The sequence below is a fragment of the Seriola lalandi genome, unplaced genomic scaffold (genome assembly GCF_002814215.2).
Source record: "Seriola lalandi dorsalis isolate HSWRI2012SDOR001 ecotype SW California unplaced genomic scaffold, Sedor1 jcf7180002054585, whole genome shotgun sequence".
Classification (NCBI taxonomy): Eukaryota; Metazoa; Chordata; class Actinopteri; order Carangiformes; family Carangidae; genus Seriola; species Seriola lalandi.
In genome coordinates, this window is record NW_019525138.1 from 4,563,666 (window position 1) to 4,580,814 (window position 17,149).

Below are 17,149 nucleotides of genomic sequence, written 5' to 3' on the forward strand. Positions count from 1 at the left end.
CACACACACACACACACACACACACACACACACACACAGATGGTTAGGATACATACCACATGGGCTTAAATGCCCTGAGCAGCCAGTCCCTGGTTGGACTCTGGGCCAGTGGGACCATTTCCTGCATCATTCCCCTTCCCTCTCCTGCATTTCCTGCTCGGTAACCAAACAGGTACTTACCATCATAAGGTGGTGTAGGATTTCAGGTAGCAGAGGATGATGCATTCAAACCCAAAAATATTGAGTTTATTGTCATGGAGAAATTGATAAAACTAGCAAATATTCACATTTGAGAAGCTGGTAGCAGTTTCTTTTTGGTATTTTTCCTAAAAAATGATTTAAACAATTAGAGGTTAATCTGACCATGAGCCCTTTTCCAGAACATCAGTAGTCAAACAGTCCATTGGACACATCTCGCTAATGAAGTAAAGACCTAGAAAGCTGATCAAAGTGTTGCGCTGATTGAGGATTAGCCACAATGGTTTATTAACCTATAGCAAAGCCATTAATTACAGCTTATAAATGGTTTATAAACTGTACCTCAGCAGGAAGTGGTGCCCCCTGTTTCTTATCAAACTCGTTTCATCTGAACAGAACAAACTGAAGGTCAGATACAATTTTAGCCGACAATGGGAGCGTAGGACTTGATGTAGATTCCAGGATTCCGCGTGGCAGCTGGGAAACGTATTGGTGTGGAGTTCACTAACACCCGGTTTCACACTGTCAAACTGAACTATGTGCTGTTGAGATTAGGTGTATTGTGCCAGCTGGATTACATTTCCCTCGGGGCAGTGTGAAGCCTCTGTGTGAAGACGAGATGGCAGCACACTTCAGGATGGCTGTGAAAAAATAAATACAATCACATTTTATTTTCTTCGACTCTGCGGATCTGAGAGATGAAATATCATTAAGGCAGTGAGGAGGCGCAGAAAAAAGTCTTGAAAACAACAAGGAAAATTACATTTTTCACATAATCTCTGGCTGCGAGTAGATTTCCTGAGGTTTAACAAGGCGCTGATGACGGTGCGTCACTAATGAAGTGGAAAGTTTCCAGAGACCTGCATGTGTGTGTGTGTGTGTTGGCGGGACTGGCGAGATCCTCACGCTCCCATTGGTGTCACTTGGATGTGAGTAAGTCACTAAATCAGAAAATCGCTTTGCATTATCATCAAGCAGAGTCCGGCTTTTCATTCATTCACAAAGAAATACTCAGACGGTGACAAGTCCTTGCTTACGCCTGTGGATCACAGCACATGAGCAACAATTGTTCCTGACAGAGCTTGGCAGGCTGCTGGTGCTACGCCAGACAACGATTTCATATTGCAGCGTGAAATCCCTGGAGTGATATTTTGTGATTTGAATAGCAGAGAAAGATGAAAGAAGAATCTGTCACTTTGTGTTTTTATTTTTTCACAGGTATTCCATTCCCTATAATTGTGGCATGGGCCATTGGGAAGCTCTACTACGACAATGAGAAGTAAGACTCTTCTTAGATATAGGTTTCTTCACCCCGGTAATTAAAGCACAAGGGCAAAGTCAAACTGCATTGCATTAAGGAGATGAATGTCTAATAATAACCTGCTGTAATTACATTTGCATTGTACCACATCCTTGAATACACATTACCTCTGCGACAGTTTCCACTCTTGACTTGATTGATATAAGTGGTCTCTCGCTCTCTCTTTCTCTCTCGTGCCTGTTGGGTGAAAATTGATTCGGCGTCTTAAAAAATGTGCACTGGAAAAAAAAAAATCTCCCTTTTTATCAAATTAATTTGTTTGTAATTTAAGTCATTAATGGATGCGGCTGGTGGTGTCTCTCTAATTGTCAGAAAACCCAATAGAAAAAACAATAAAAACCAACAGTGAATTGATCCAACCAACAAGGATTGTTTGTCCAAATGCTGATGTATATTATCCCTCTGTACATCAGAGCTCCACTGTTTCCAAAAACTATTAAAACACATCAATCAGCCAAACTATAGCACTGGTGACATGTTCTCTCATTACAATGAACACACACTGTAGTTTATTTTGACGCAGTCTAATACACACTGCTGTAAGGCCCCAAGAAAAGCAGCTAAAAATATAGCAAGCCAAACAAATGTAAGCAAACTTAAAAGAGTATTAACAGATTTTCTTTTTACCACAGTGGGTCAATTCAGCAAGCTGCAATGACCCAGTAGCAACATTCAAGGACCGGGTTACGCTTGAAAAGAACTAGTTCAAGTGTTTTTACTTGATCTAAGGCAGGTGGAAGAGCTGAGTGTCATAGAGACAGTGATATTGGAAAAATTTTAGATTGTTTTAGAAAAATTCATAGAGTTGCACTCAGTTATTTATAGAAAAAAATGACAGAAATAGTTGTGGAATAAATGAAAAAAAAAACACTGACTCCTTTTTTCGCCTCATGTGTGGGTTTTCCAAAGCTCTGCGACCATCTGACAAGCATTTCTGCTTAGCTGTACTGGTGCCTTAAGCCCAGGGTTCCCTCTCTTTTAGCTCTGTGTTTGGTCTCCACCAGCTCCTGGGGAAATATCTGCCTCTTTAGCTGCTAAATGCTCAACTATGTTCACCAGCTGCTCTCTGACTGTCTTCTGTTTGCTGCTGAAAAGGAAGTGGGCAGGGATTTTTTAGAGCTGAATCAAAACAATTATCTGAAAGACTCTGTAGAGTTGAGGGGGAACTGCATAATGATACAAGCCTCATCTTTCACTTTACATGTCACAATTTTAGTCCTTATGAACATACATATGTTCATGAATGCAGCTTTAAAGGTCCCATACAGTATAAAGGTAGATGTCCATGTGTTGTTTGATTATAGATCAGGTCTAGGTTCTATATTAATACTGTGAAAGTATCAAAGCGCTCAGTCCACAGAGAAATGATCACAGCCTGTTTTTCAGAAACTGAGCCTTAAAACCAGCCGTCAGGACTTCTGGAACTTTGTGATGTCACAACAAAGCAGTCACCGCTCTCAGCCATGCACCAAGCCCCGCCCACCTGGACCCACCATCCAACCATGCAGGATTTAGTTTCTAATCTGAGCCTCCTCTCCTCTGATTGGGTCACCGACCTGCTGTTACTAGAGCTCCAGAGAGAAGCCTGAGATGTAAAACTACATGATGATGGTTTTTTGGTTCTTAAAACCACAAATAGATCTTCTTATGGATCGACACTTCAAATTAAACACAGGAGAAGAAGTCTCCTTTCAAGTCTTATTTACTTAAAAAGTGAATAAATCTACCACTGCACTGCTCTAATAAGCCAACCGTACTATTCTTATATTATTTTATTATTATTAGTGGCTGTTCTTAAAAACATCTCGAGACTTGGTCATTTGAAAAATATGCACAATAGCAGCACTGTATATATTTCAACAAGCACAATCTGAAATCCAGCTTCATTTGTTTATTGCAGAAATTTAACTTAAACTTATTCTTCTTGTTTCCAGAAAGAGGTGCTCTTTTCTAGAAATCACTTGAATTGGTCTCATTACAGTGATAGATATGTTCACGTTTTAAGAAAATAAGGTGTTTAGGACAGACACTTAATGATAAAGCGACTTCTGGACAGTGTGGTGTCTTTAAAGGTTTAAACGTTGCTGTGGAAGAATTTCTCACCTCTGGCCAAAATGATCCCGAAACGCTCTATAATTTAGATTTTGGGTAAATCACTGACTGGAAGATGTGTGCTGACACCCCCGAGCAACAAATTAGGAACTGAATGCCAACACATCGTGAAGTTGGAGGGGATTTCTTCGTGAAAAATGATGAGTGACAGCATAAACACATTTGCCTGTTAGAACTAAACATGACTGATGGCTCTTGTTGATGTTTCAGGTGCTGGTTTGGGAAGCGAGCCGGCGTATACACAGACTACATCTACCAAGGTCCCATGATTCTTGTGTTAGTGGTAAGAGTCTCCCCCCCCCCGCCCCCCTCTTTTCAGCAGTGTTGAGCACAGAAGCTGCTCACACAATTAGTCTTCATTATGTCTTTAAAACGGCTGGCAGGCGTGAAGTGTTGGAAACCTCGACACATTCTTCATGTAAGCAGTGGCAGATGTGAGGATCTAACAATTCAGCTACCGAGTGTAACTTTAAAATCCCTGCAGCTTGGCAACCTGAAAGAAATACAAGGATCGTCTTAGATTCTGAGCTGAAAAACGAGAGCAGAAAAAAAGAAATCCAAGGATGTGTTCGTTCTTGTTTGCACCTGATCAGGAATGATCTCTAACACTGGGTCATTTCCATACCCTGAGGGGATCATTTTTCATGCCTCTGCATCATCGTGAATTTGTGTGTTGTCACTCTCACACTGAAAAGCTCAGGAGCTTTCCTTTAAATTACAGTAAAGTCAAACTGGACATGAGCCATCTGCAGGACCTCTCCTTCAGCATTCAGACCACAGCTGTGTTATCCTGACTCCTCCTCGCCCTGCTAACAATCTTTTCGATGCTCGACACTCAGCCCTTCTAGCAGGACTCCTGCAGATTTTGCAGATTGCCCTGGGGGGGGGGGACTCAGCCCGGCTCCTTGTACAAGCTTTCATAATCTCTCTACAGTCGCTCCCTCCTGGCTGCTCACTGCTCTTCAGTCCTTACCTACATGCATGCCCTCAAACTCTGACCACTGCCTCTGTTAGAAGTCGATTTGGCTCTTCCCTCTGCTCGTCTTCCACTGCCCCCTCCCCCAGCTGGGTCCCCAGTGGTAGAATGACCTTCCCATCCTCATCAGAAACAGCACATTCCCTCATCTTTCTACCCTCAGTTGAAAAAGTCATCTCTTCAAGGGGCACTTTGTGTTTCTGTCGCTCCCACCGCACTCTCCCCCCACAGCACACATCTGCCTCTTTAATGTCTCCCTGATACTTTGGCTGAAGATTCTCCGGTCTTGCTTTACAATAGCGTGTCCTCTCAGGCTTTTATCTCTTTGCTCAGCACTTGATCCTGCAGGATCATCGGCCGGTCACCGGCATATTTGTGGTATCTCCTGTCAGGGGTGCTGTGGTTGCAAACTCTCAGTGCCTTTTAATATCAACTATGAAGTGATGCACTGCGCTGACGAATAAATACAGGATGTTATTAAAAATGTTATCATAAGCACTAATGCATGGGGTTAGTGAGGACCAGCAGGATGGATGGTTCTTGAAAGTTTGCCATACATCTGTTCAGGCCAAGGTCAGGTCATCTGGCCCTGGAAAGTATTCCTCCTGCTATTTCTGTTCCCATGCTGCAGCATTCACACCTATTGCATGAGCTGTGGAGTTTGTCATTTATCATATTGTGGAAAAATAATCTCAAGTAGCACTTCAGATAGTCAAAACAATTAGAATCATTGCAGAATAATACAGGCATTGTTTTATAGTTTTCTGATAGTCAACAAAACCCCCCCCTCCCCCACCAGAATCATCCATCCATCTATTAGCCAGATATAGCTCCGTCCTTAGAGCTCGATTGTCGTCCAAAAACTATTAACACAGCGTGACCTGTTCCGTCATTACACACACACTGTAGTTTACTCAGAGTCAAACACACACACACACACACAAACACAAACAAACACACACACACACAAACATAAAGTGTAGTCAAGGTTGTGGTTGTCTGCCAGAAGCTTAAAATGGACTTTTATCCAGTTTTCCACATTTTTCAACTATATATTTTTTAATTAAATTAAATTTAAAAAGTAAAAAAAAAACACCTGATCCACTGACACTGAAGGAATCCAAACCAGGAAAAGCTGACGTCCATGGCAGACAACAACTCCCATGATCCCACGCTACTTCATGACGTCACCCAACACAGTCCTTTGTTATTGTTTTGATTGAGAGACCCCTCGAGGCAGAAGTTTCAGACTACGTGTTTAAGTAAAAGTACCTCATCACGGTAGTTTCCACCACTGACAGAGCATCAAATGTGTATTAATCCACAGCTGAAAATAGTCCCCAACAAATGCAAATTTGCCCATTTGAGTAACATTAGCTAAAAACTAAATTGTTCAGCTGTTTTAGGTTTTATTACTATATATTTCTATTATATGTTTGTCAGCTCCACTGAGAAGGTAGAGAGGTCAGAAAGTTTGTTACGTTGGTACGATTACTTTACTTTATTAATCCCAATGGGGAGTTGCATTGTCAAGTCAGACTGAAGTGGCGAGGCGTGAGACAAATACAGTAAAAGTCACAACTAATAAACAATCAATTAGAATAATATCAAGTCTGAGATTGGAAACTGAACTAAAAACGAGGGCTGCATTTTAAATGGAACAAATATTTAATGCACACTCTGCAGTGAGAGTGCTACAGCGAAACGCCGCACATTAATGCAACTAGGTAATGTGTTCTGTACTAACAGGGTTGACTTTGCATAGATTAAAATAGAATTAACTGTGCATTAAATATGCATATTACAGAGATGCATGTTATATGTAGATATGTAATAACGCTTTATGTGAGTTCATATAGTTTTACAGAGATACAAAATAGGATGTTATTTCTTCTTTATAGACATATGCTTATCTACAGGGTACAGTATTGAACAAACAGATGAATTATATAATAAATATAATAAAGTGAGCAGCCTGCAACACTTAAATGAGAAACCACATCATTGTTGGTTTTGTTTAATTGTGTTTACAATTACAGAAATATAGAGTAAATGCAGCCTGAAGCATAACTGAGACAATCGATGTTAACAAGTTGAATATCTGACAGATTTTTTCATGAACTTTTCTGATGACTGTAAATAATTTTAGAGGGTCTGACTGTGAGATTATGAGAGAACAAAAGCTACATGATTCATGAAAGTAATGCTTGGAAAATGTGAAATATCCCAATTAGGAAACCTAGCTTCAGTGCATTGTTAGCCATTAGCATGTAGCATTGCTGGCTAGAGCCCTTGATCTTAATAAAGTGTGCACTTTTACTCTTACATATCTGCCTTATATCTCTAATTCATACATGCTAATGTTAGCAGCTTCTGTGCGTTATGTTGTTTCATTTGAAGGCAAATGAAACCTCTGGCTCAACATATTCCTGGGACCTCGGCCCGAGTTTGGCCCATATGCTTCCACATCTGGGCTGACTCTGGCTATTATCCTCCAGTGGTGGTCGGCAGCCAGGAAGATTTGCTGTGTGTTGGCACCAGAATTGGTCCAGAAGTGGAAGCATCTAACAGTGAATGCTGTATGTGGGCCAGATGTGGGCCGAGAAACCGGGCTTATATTGAGCCAGAAGAAACACAATATGTGACCCAATTATTTACCAGAATAGTCTCTCTCTACTTTTTCAGTAATAATGTTGCTAACAGCATATGTTAACATTATGTTATCATGCTAAAATAACCTGTGAAGGGAGGGGTGCTTGTGCTTGGTTACCATTATGCTACTAGCTGCCTTTTCTCTGGAACTCCATGTGTTAACCAGTTAGAGAAGAAGAAGAAGTCTATCAACATGTGTCATGTGGGTAAAAGCTGTGGAAATACAAAGAGTGCCACAAATTATCCTTGGTTCCCACTAATTGCTTTATTTCTACTGAAATCCATAAGCCGCCATGGAGTTGTGGCAATGAATTTTCTGCCCCTTGTAAATGAGAAACACATCTATAGATGGAGTTTATTGATGTTTGAGAGTCGTAGGTTTTGCATATTTTGATGCCTCTCCTTTGTTTTTTCTTTCCCTCTTATAGTTTCTTATATGCATCCTCATTATTTTTAATTCCCTGATATATTTTTATATTGATTGATCCTCACCTCACATTGGGAACTCCTGCTCACCTGCAAGCAAACAACACATATAGTCTCACATTTCTGTTTTTTAATTTTCCGGCAGATCAATTTCATTTTCCTCTTCAACATCGTGAGGATCCTGATGACCAAACTTCGAGCCTCCACCACGTCGGAGACGATCCAGTACAGGTAGGTTTAATGTAACCGGCTTATACTCAGGAGATGAAACTTTTCCAGATACTCCAGTGTGTACACACCTTTAATAATTCATGTTTCATACTTGATTGGTGGAACATGGTGAGGGCTTTTCCTTTACAGTCCTGACTAAATCACAGCAGTGCCTGTAGGTGTTCGTCTTCCTGTCATGGCTGTCTGATCACTGCTCCTCTCTTGTGTAGGAAAGCAGTGAAGGCTACACTGGTCCTCCTCCCTCTCCTTGGAATCACCTATATGCTGTTCTTCGTTAACCCGGGGGAAGATGAGATCTCTCAAATCGTCTTCATATACTTCAACTCATTTTTGGAATCCTTCCAGGTACAATTTATCTCCCAAAACCAGAGATAAACAGAATATTATGCTGAAGTATAATGTGTCTGTGTGTGGGTGTGAGACTCTGAGTGGACCTCAAAATAAGTGTGTTCCTCTCCGGAGATGATTGAATGAGGGTAACGTGTGTGATAAGCTGCTGTGTGTGCGATTAAACCAGGATCAGAGCGTTGATGTTTTGAATGCCCTCCTTTCTGATCATGTTTTGTTCCTCTCTTTATCTCCCTCCTCCTCTCACACAGGGCTTCTTTGTGTCAGTATTTTACTGCTTCCTAAACAGTGAGGTAAGCAGATTCACATCCACGTATTGATCCAACATTTTATCCTCTCTCTGTTTCAGACTCTTATTTATACCTCCCCTCCTCGGGCGTCTCCACTCTCCCTTTTGGTGGCTGTGTGTGTGTGTGTGTGTGTGTGTGTGTGTGTGTGTGTGTGTGTGTGTGTGTGTGTGTGTGTGTGTTATTGCAGGGAGCTGAGTGATAAACCTCGGAGCACTTATATTTAGGGCACAATTAAGACTTGTCATGTACCGACATAAGTGACATCACGGTTGACGCTTTATGACAGTGTCAGCCCTAATTTGGTTTCATGGAGAAATCAGGGGTGAAACCCACTAAGAATAGCACAGAGACATGAATATGCATACAAGCAGAAACACTACTTCATCTTTAATGTGTGAGATTATTATTATTAAAATTAGTAGTTGTGGTACTTAGTGTTATTAATGCGTGTAGGAGCAGTCTTCTTCTGTTTTGGGAAATAAGCGTTTTAGTTTATTAAAGTGAGAAGATCTGGAAATAAAAAACAAACATGCATATATATATTTACATCCAGTAACAAATGTATAAAGTTTCCTGCACAAATTAGACACAATGACATTACAAATTACAACCTCCGTCTTCCCAAACCCTTCACCCTGACTTGTTCTCTTCCTTAGCTGCCTAACAGTGCATTCAGAAAGTATTCAGACCCCTTCACTTCATTTTCGGGTTGTCCATCCGTCCCATTCTTGTTGATGTGATATCCCACTAACGCCTTGGCGGAGCAACTTCAAATTTGGCACAAATATCCATTTAGACTCAAGCCTGAACTGTCTATAATGATAAAATGTAGTGATGACATTTTATTTCCAAAAGGTCAAAGGTCAATATAACTGCGACATCATAATGTTCTGCAAAATCAATTCTGGTCATTAGTCATTGCTGTAACTCAGGAAGGAGAGACTGTGACCATATTTCCTGCAACATGTCTGATTGGTGGAGGGATATCTCCATTACACCTTGACGGAACCTCTTTGCAGAAACATTCACTTGGACTCGAATAAGGAACTAATCAGATTTTGGAGGTCAAAGGTCACTGGTGACCTCACAAAATGCAGTTTTTACCTTGTGAACGCAATATCTTTGTAACGCCTGGAGGGAATTTCTTCAAATTTGGTAAAAACATTTACTTGGACTCAAGGACTAACTGATTAGACTTTGGTGCTCAAAGGTCAAAGGTAAAGGTCACGTAATGGTCACAAACAGGGATGTGACCTGAAACCAGTCTGAGTAGACGAGGGATACAACCACAAAGAGGTGATTCTAGATCGCTGATTGTATTTAGGCTTCAAACATTATAAAGTGGTGTTCATTAGTGAAGATTATCCTGCTGAACAAAACATGTCAGTATCATAAACTGTTGTTTGTCAGAGAGTTTATTTTCTGTAATAACCCAAAAGACAACAGAAATATCCCATTTGCTGTTTGTGGAGGGAACCCGGGTGATGCTAACATCCCACATGCTCTCTATTCAGCTGATTGGACATGATGTGCAGAGGCAAACCTGTCTATACACTTCATATCAGAGCAAAAACCAAGCTCTACCTGCAGAGCTCAGAGACAGGACTGTGTCAAGGCTCAGATCTGGGGAAAGCTACAAAAAAATAAAAAAATGCTGCATTGAAGGTTCCCAAGAGCACAGTGGCCACAGCTGGCCACCCGGCTAAACTGAGCAGTCAGGGGAGGGGGGCCTTGGTGAGAGAAGTGACCAATAACCTGATGGACACTCTGGAAGAGCTCCAGAATCCACTTCACTAACAAAAAAAACTAGAATCACTACCTCGCGGTTGTATCCCTCCGCCACTCAGACTAGTTTCGGGTTACATCCCTGTTTATCCAGAGTCGTATCAAATATGAACCATTTGTGTGAAATTTTGTAATAATTGCTGTGTGGAGTCTTGAGTAGTGGCTATAAATTATTTTCTGAGGTCACTGTGACCTTTGACCATTAAAGTCTTATCAGTTTGTGAAGTGAAGTTAACATTTATGCAAAATGTGAAGAGATTCCCTTGAGGAGTTTTCCAGATATTGCGTTCACAAGGATGAAACTGTATTTTGTGAGGGTTTGACCAAATTTTAATCTATCCAATCAAAAAAACACAGCTCCGGCTCTGACTGTCGTCGGCTCGGAGAAATAAAAAAACATCTGTTATGTGAAAAATCAAAACTGTTCGATGTGTTGACCTCATCCCTCAGAGCAGGAGGCTGATTGAGAAAAAAAATTTTTAGGACTTAATCTCAGAGTGGACACCTTTTAAAGTGTTTAGTAAATGGACCACCCCATCATGTTCTCCGAAGTTTGGATCAATACCATTTTAGCTTTAACCACAACCTGTGAGATACGTGCTGATGTCTCTGAATGCATCCTAATGGAGCCACCTGAGCCTCAAACAAGGAATAAATATAATGATATTATCACTTGACCTTGTCAGCCTTAATCAAGACGACCTGCTGGTTCGTCAGCTGAATCATAATCTGATAGTCAGCACTGCCCCGCTCCATCCAGCTGCACAGCCTCAACATCACATCACAGAGGAATCATTACATTACAAGTGATTCCTGGAGAAGCATGTGGATGTAACAGCAGCTGACTGTTGCCCTTTGGTCACCATCACACACTGCGTTCTCCGGCTGGATGATGAATGAATATCTCATCATGAAGCGTGTTGCAGCTCCGACGAGAGGCTTAACCGCCGCGTGGCGCTCACAGAGGATATTGATTCAGTGTTTTGTTACAGGCTGAGAGAAGCAGAAAAAGCAGGGGGAAGGAAATGGGACAGATGAACGGAGGATATCCTCGGTCACATTCAAGAGAAAAGGAAAACATTTAGCAGTGAAACATGCAGAGGATTAAACTGTGTGCCAGACACATGGGCCAAACACAATGCTGGTTTACACGCTGATGAACTGAGCTGTGAAATATTATTATAGTGTTAAAATGAGGTTTCAGTGTTTTTATGTGGATCAGCGCTTTAGATTAAAGCTCCTCCCTTTGAAACTATCTTGTGATCACTGAGAGAAGCAGGGGAGGGGGGGGGGGGGTACAGAAGGGGGACACTTGGGACGATTGATTTTGAGATGAGGATAGAGAGTGGAGGAACCCGTTTTAATCATCATTAAAATGATTTATGTTGTTTTGTTAATGTAGATTCTGTTTATGAAATACATTGAATATATGAATCGGAGCCGTAAATTCAGCTTTACATTGTAGAGGCCGATTTATACGGAAGATCCTTTATACCAGAAAAATAAAAAAACAAACCCATGAAAAGTTGAGGTTAAAAGAAATCATAAAACTTAAAATCCTCGTGGTAATTCAAATTATGAGATAATAACAGTTATGATGTAATCAGTCAAAAGTTTAAGATGAGTTTTTTTACTTTTTATGTCTAAGTTGTATTATGAGATACTAAAGCCGCATTTCCACCGCAGGAACTTTCTTTGTATATTATATTTCTATTTAATATTTTGCATTTATTGTGAACTTAATATTAGTTCTATTTTAATGTTGGCTTTTAGCATCCGTATACATTACCCGTTGAAATACTGTATACACAATGTTATTGATTACTTAAAACACGCAGAAACAATGGAAACGGTTTCAGTGTAAACTAATTCAACCACAGACCGACTGACGATTCTTCGTCTTAACTCCTCCGGTCGTTGTGGACAGGTGCGCTCGGCCGTGAGGAAGCGGTTCCACCGATGGCAGGAGCAGCACTCGATCCGAGCCAGGATGACCCAGGCCATGTCCATCCCTACGTCACCTTCACGGGTCAGCTTCCACAGCATCAAGCAGTCCACGTCGCTATGAGAGCGGAAACCAGCTTTTCGTCCTCCACGCCTGCTTTTGGGAGAGAAACCTCCAGCTGTCATCGTCGTCATCATTTCCTGCCACACCACTGGAGTGCACGAAAACACTTTCTGAGCCAGAGAGAGGGGACACTGCATCAGTCTCTGAAACCTCAGGAGGGACGTTGTGCTTTAGACTTTCAGGAGAAAACGAATGGGGACGGGGGGTAAGGACACTGCAGACTTTATGAAACTGAAAAATGAGGTTAGTGGATCAAAAGATGCACGTGACCAAGCTGAGTTTGGATGTGAATGTACAGCACTCCATGTTCTTTCATGTCTGCCTGCGATATAAATCTGTTGTATTCCTGCTTGCACACTTTGATTTCTGCTATCAGTGAGGACTTGGATCTCGTGCCACTGGACGTCACTGAACTGGATTCCACCTCAGCGGACACTGGACTCAAACGCTAGAGGGGCTGTGACTAAGTTATTAAAATGAGAAATTTCAGACTTTATTTCCATTTTTTATTGTTATTTTGCTGTCACAAACAATTGTCTGATCAAAGTGTTTGTGTTAATTTAGTGTTGTGTTACTTTCCTTTGTTTGTCAGCCGCTCTGCTTTCCATCTACTTTCCAGAAGGGTTCAACACATTCCATAATTTCTACCTGAAGAGTTTTGTTCTAAAATAATAACGTGAATCCGTCAAGCAAAGCACATAATGTTATAATTAGTGGTTTGTTTTCTTTCTGAGGATTCACTCGTAGTTCAGTATCTCAGAGAGAAAAACACGACATTTTCCCAACAAATCGTTATTTTCTCTGGACGCACTAATTCATGTTTCTCACAGGTTGCCTAATTTTGGGAATTATTTAATCAAAAGTATCAAACAAAATACTCCACACTGTCTAATTTACAATAGTAAATTTATACGCAACGTTTTGGTGCCAGACCTTCATCAAACAAATGGTTTGTGACGATGAGATACCATGTTAATAATTAATTCTATAGTAATTTATCCCTTTAATGTAACAATTCAAAGGTACATTTATTGTTTATTATTGTGTTTTTAATTTTGTAGCACTATTTATGATATTAGAAATTGTTATATAGTTTTGGGGGTTTTTTTAAGTAATTTTTTTATGCTTTTTTGCCTTTATTTAAGTTACAGTGAGAAAGACAGGAAAATTGGAGAGAGAGAGGGAGAGGTGCAAAAAAGTGATAATTCAAACGTAATTCGAGATAATGTGATTGGTTTGCGGGCTTACAGCCACTGCTATTTAAGATGCTTCTCATTATCATAAACCACATTTTCCTGATAAAGATCTGGCACTGAAACATTGCAGAGATTTTGTTTGCTTCTTTGGATCCATCCATCTCCTACTCACCTGTCTCATGAAAGAGAGGAAATATTTTATCCAAACTGGATGAAGAATAATCTTCAACCTGCGTTAACTGATGTGTTTTTTGATCACTTGGGTCGATTCAATAAGCTGTAAACACACTGACCCATTATCATCTTATGGAGTTGTTAACAAACAGCTGCTTATCAGCATGTCCAACAAACACAGAGCAACATTATCATTCATTTGAAGTCTGCTCTGTGTCACCTGATGAATGTAAGTCCAGGGTTCCCTCTCTTTTAGCTCTGTGTTTGGTCTCCACCAGCTCCTGAGGGAAATATCTGCCTCTTTAGCTGCTAAACGCTCCACCATGTTCACCAGCTGCTCTCTGTAACTGTGTCTATATGTTTATTATTTGGCACAAAACTCTTCAGCTATATAAAGAGACTTATTACCGTTGCCTCTCTACCAGCAAGCCGGATACAGATCGTCATGAGCCGAGGAGGAGGAACAGGAAGTGAGTTCGTTCTTGTATCTAAAAAGTGACTCTCTGTGGTGATTGGTTGACATTAAAGCAGTAACTTTGTGTACTGACTTATTGTAAATAGAAATTCAAAGAGCGGGGTGTTCAAATCCTGTTGAGTCGTCACAGATAAAAACCACAAAAAAAAAAAAAAGGACAAGACAAACCACACACTGTAAATCATATGGGCACATTATCCATGTGATCAGCAACTCACAGTCCACATTCCTACGATACCAGTTTGCCTAGCACCTGTGCATTTTTATGAACTGCTGTTTATGTCAAATTGTAAATGAGCCTCATCTTTTTCTCGTCCTGAAATCTTTGTTTCTTTGGGGTTTTTTTAATTTTAATTTTTATCCCTTTTTGTGTTGTTTTCGCTCTGGTTGTGATGGAACGTCAGAACAGAACTTCACATGCCGCTGTGACCTGTATTAATCTAATGGTACTCGTATATTGTGATTGGAGACACTTAAATTTAAGAAAACTCTACTTATCAGACACTTTTTTTTTCTTTCTTTCTTCTTTTTTTTTTGCAATGTGAAGAGTTTCCCAAAAAGAAAAGTTTCTTTTTTATTTTATATTTTTTAATGCAGCAACCAAAAGTTTAAATGTTAGCAGAAATATTGTTGACACAGTAAAAATAATAATAATGATAATAATAATTTGGTCAAACAAGGCGACAAAGAATTACTGACACTGACTTCTCCATAGTTGTGTGGTACATGTGGTGAACAATCAAAGATACACAATGTAATTCACAATATTATTTATTGTTATTTATTTCCGATATTGTTATTTTCATACTTGAAATGAAAAGATGTCAAGAGATAATAAAGTGTGTGTTGCATTTGACTGAATGAAAAATTTAACACGTGGCTGAGATGTCAGGTCGAGTTTATTTATAGAGTGTGTTTTCTACACAAAACAACAACAATTCGCTTTCCATATAAAAATGACGATAAAAAATACATATATACACATTGAGCTGCTGGTGCGGGGAACAGGCTCCGCTCAGGATCACACTGCCATTTGTCTCCACAGTCCCCTGAGATAAAAGCAAACAAGAAATACATTTTGAGCATCTTGTGATCCTTTTAAGCTTTTGTGTGTGTGTGTGTCTCAGAGGGAAGCGCTGCTGAACATCAGCTTTTAAATAAGATCCTTCTGCCCAACTGAACATTCACTATTTTCTCTCATGACCGCAGAACAAGAGAGTTTTCCCTGCTTTTAATCTGTGACGCCAAAGCTTCAAAAACAGAAAGAAACAGAGGAAATAAAAGTTTCCTGTGACAGTTTTCATGGTGATTTTTTAAATTGAATGTGAACTTCCATGTGAACACTTACAGAGTTCATGAAGGTTAGTCATGGCCCACAGAGCAGCTCCGGGCCAACGCTTACTGGCATCTTACAGATTCATTTTTACAATCAGGGGCTTGGGAGAGTTGCTCATCTCCACAGTTACTGATTAGACTTTACTCAAGATCATTTAATTATCATCTTCTTTCATTTTAACTGCTCTGGTGATTGCAATGTCTGTTTGTTGGTGTATTTTCTGTAGTGGATTTTGTGTCCCTTTCACAAATGACAGTCTGTCTTCACAATAACACAATTCAACATTGGTGCTGGAGGAGAATCAATAAATCTGCACGGCCACAATTTCCCTGATTTAACCTCTGCTGGGTCAGTCACAACGAACACATCCGGTGCAGCTAAACATTGTTAAAAACCCATGTGACTTCAGCTTCAACTTCAGTGTCCAAAGATAAAAATGATACACAAAAACATCCAGAATATTTTTATTCCTCTGCATCAGGGTCAGTCAGAGCTGGAGCCATATTGTTTTCAGGCTGTCCGTCCATCTGTCCAATTCTCAAGGTCACGGTGACCTCACAAAACGCAGGTTTTGACCTTGTGAACACGATATCGCCTTAAGGGAACACCTCAAGGGAATTTAAATGTAGTAAAAAAAATAAATTAAAAAAAAAACATTCACCTGGACTCAAAGACAAACTGATAAGAATTTGGTGGCTTAAAGTCAGAGTTCAAAGGTCAAGGTCATGGTGACCTTACAAAACATGATTTTGGCCTCGTGAATGTGACATGTCAAAAACTCCTCAAGGGAATCCCTTCAAATTTGGCATAAATGTTCACTTGGACTCAAAGATGAACTGATTAGACTTTGGTGTTCAAAGGTCAAAGGCCATTACTCCAGACAGCAATTGTGACCTAATTTCACACAAACGGTTAATATTTCATATAATCATATAAACAGGGATGTAATCTGAAACTAGTCTGAGTGGTGGAGGGATACAACCACGAAGAGGTGATTCTAGTTTATTTGATCTAACGCTGCAGCCACAAGAAAGAAAGAAAGATGGAGTCTTGGCTTTGAGTATTTCGTTCATCAAATATTCCCAGCGACAAGCTGCAGGAAGCTGATACAGAATACAAATCATGTCAGACAGACTGGAATGAGATGAGTTTAATAACTGTGAATCTGAAGGGGAATCAAAGGGCTGCATCAATATGTTAGAAGGTTAAATGATGATCCTGATGATCCTGAGCCGTCTGTCCCACGATGGCGCCGCCATGCCAACTGTCTCTTAATGGAGTGTTTGACACATAACACGCGTTTGACTCATAACACGGTTCCTGGTGTTTTGGGTTTCCACATGTTAACGACATAACCAGAATAACCAGTTAAGCTCATATGTCCTCCACTATGCTAAACCCAGTAATTACTTAATGTTCCTTTTAAACATTTTAATTTGTCCTTTAATAAACCAGGAAGTAAAGTGGCCAAGTACATTTACTCAAGTACTCTATTTAAGAACAGCTGTATTTCCATTTTATGTTTCTTTATACTTCTACTCCACAACATTTGAGAGGTAAA

The 17,149-nt window shown here is 40.2% G+C and overlaps 1 protein-coding gene across 2 annotated transcripts in view; it reads left to right on the forward strand.

The window, feature by feature from the left end:
* LOC111664297 (corticotropin-releasing hormone receptor 1-like) overlaps window positions 1-15,125 on the forward strand; it is a 64,674-nt gene extending 49,549 nt beyond the window's left edge. For both annotated transcript variants that reach the window (XM_023418825.2, XM_023418827.2), the window contains exons 9-14: window positions 1,417-1,477; window positions 3,842-3,914; window positions 7,831-7,916; window positions 8,126-8,261; window positions 8,516-8,557; window positions 12,267-15,125. In XM_023418825.2, coding sequence (XP_023274593.1) covers window positions 1,417-1,477; window positions 3,842-3,914; window positions 7,831-7,916; window positions 8,126-8,261; window positions 8,516-8,557; window positions 12,267-12,407 — 539 coding nt within the window. In that variant the 3' untranslated portion in view covers window positions 12,408-15,125. The remainder of the gene's footprint in view (window positions 1-1,416; window positions 1,478-3,841; window positions 3,915-7,830; window positions 7,917-8,125; window positions 8,262-8,515; window positions 8,558-12,266) is intronic.
* The last annotated feature ends 2,024 nt before the right edge of the window (window positions 15,126-17,149 follow it).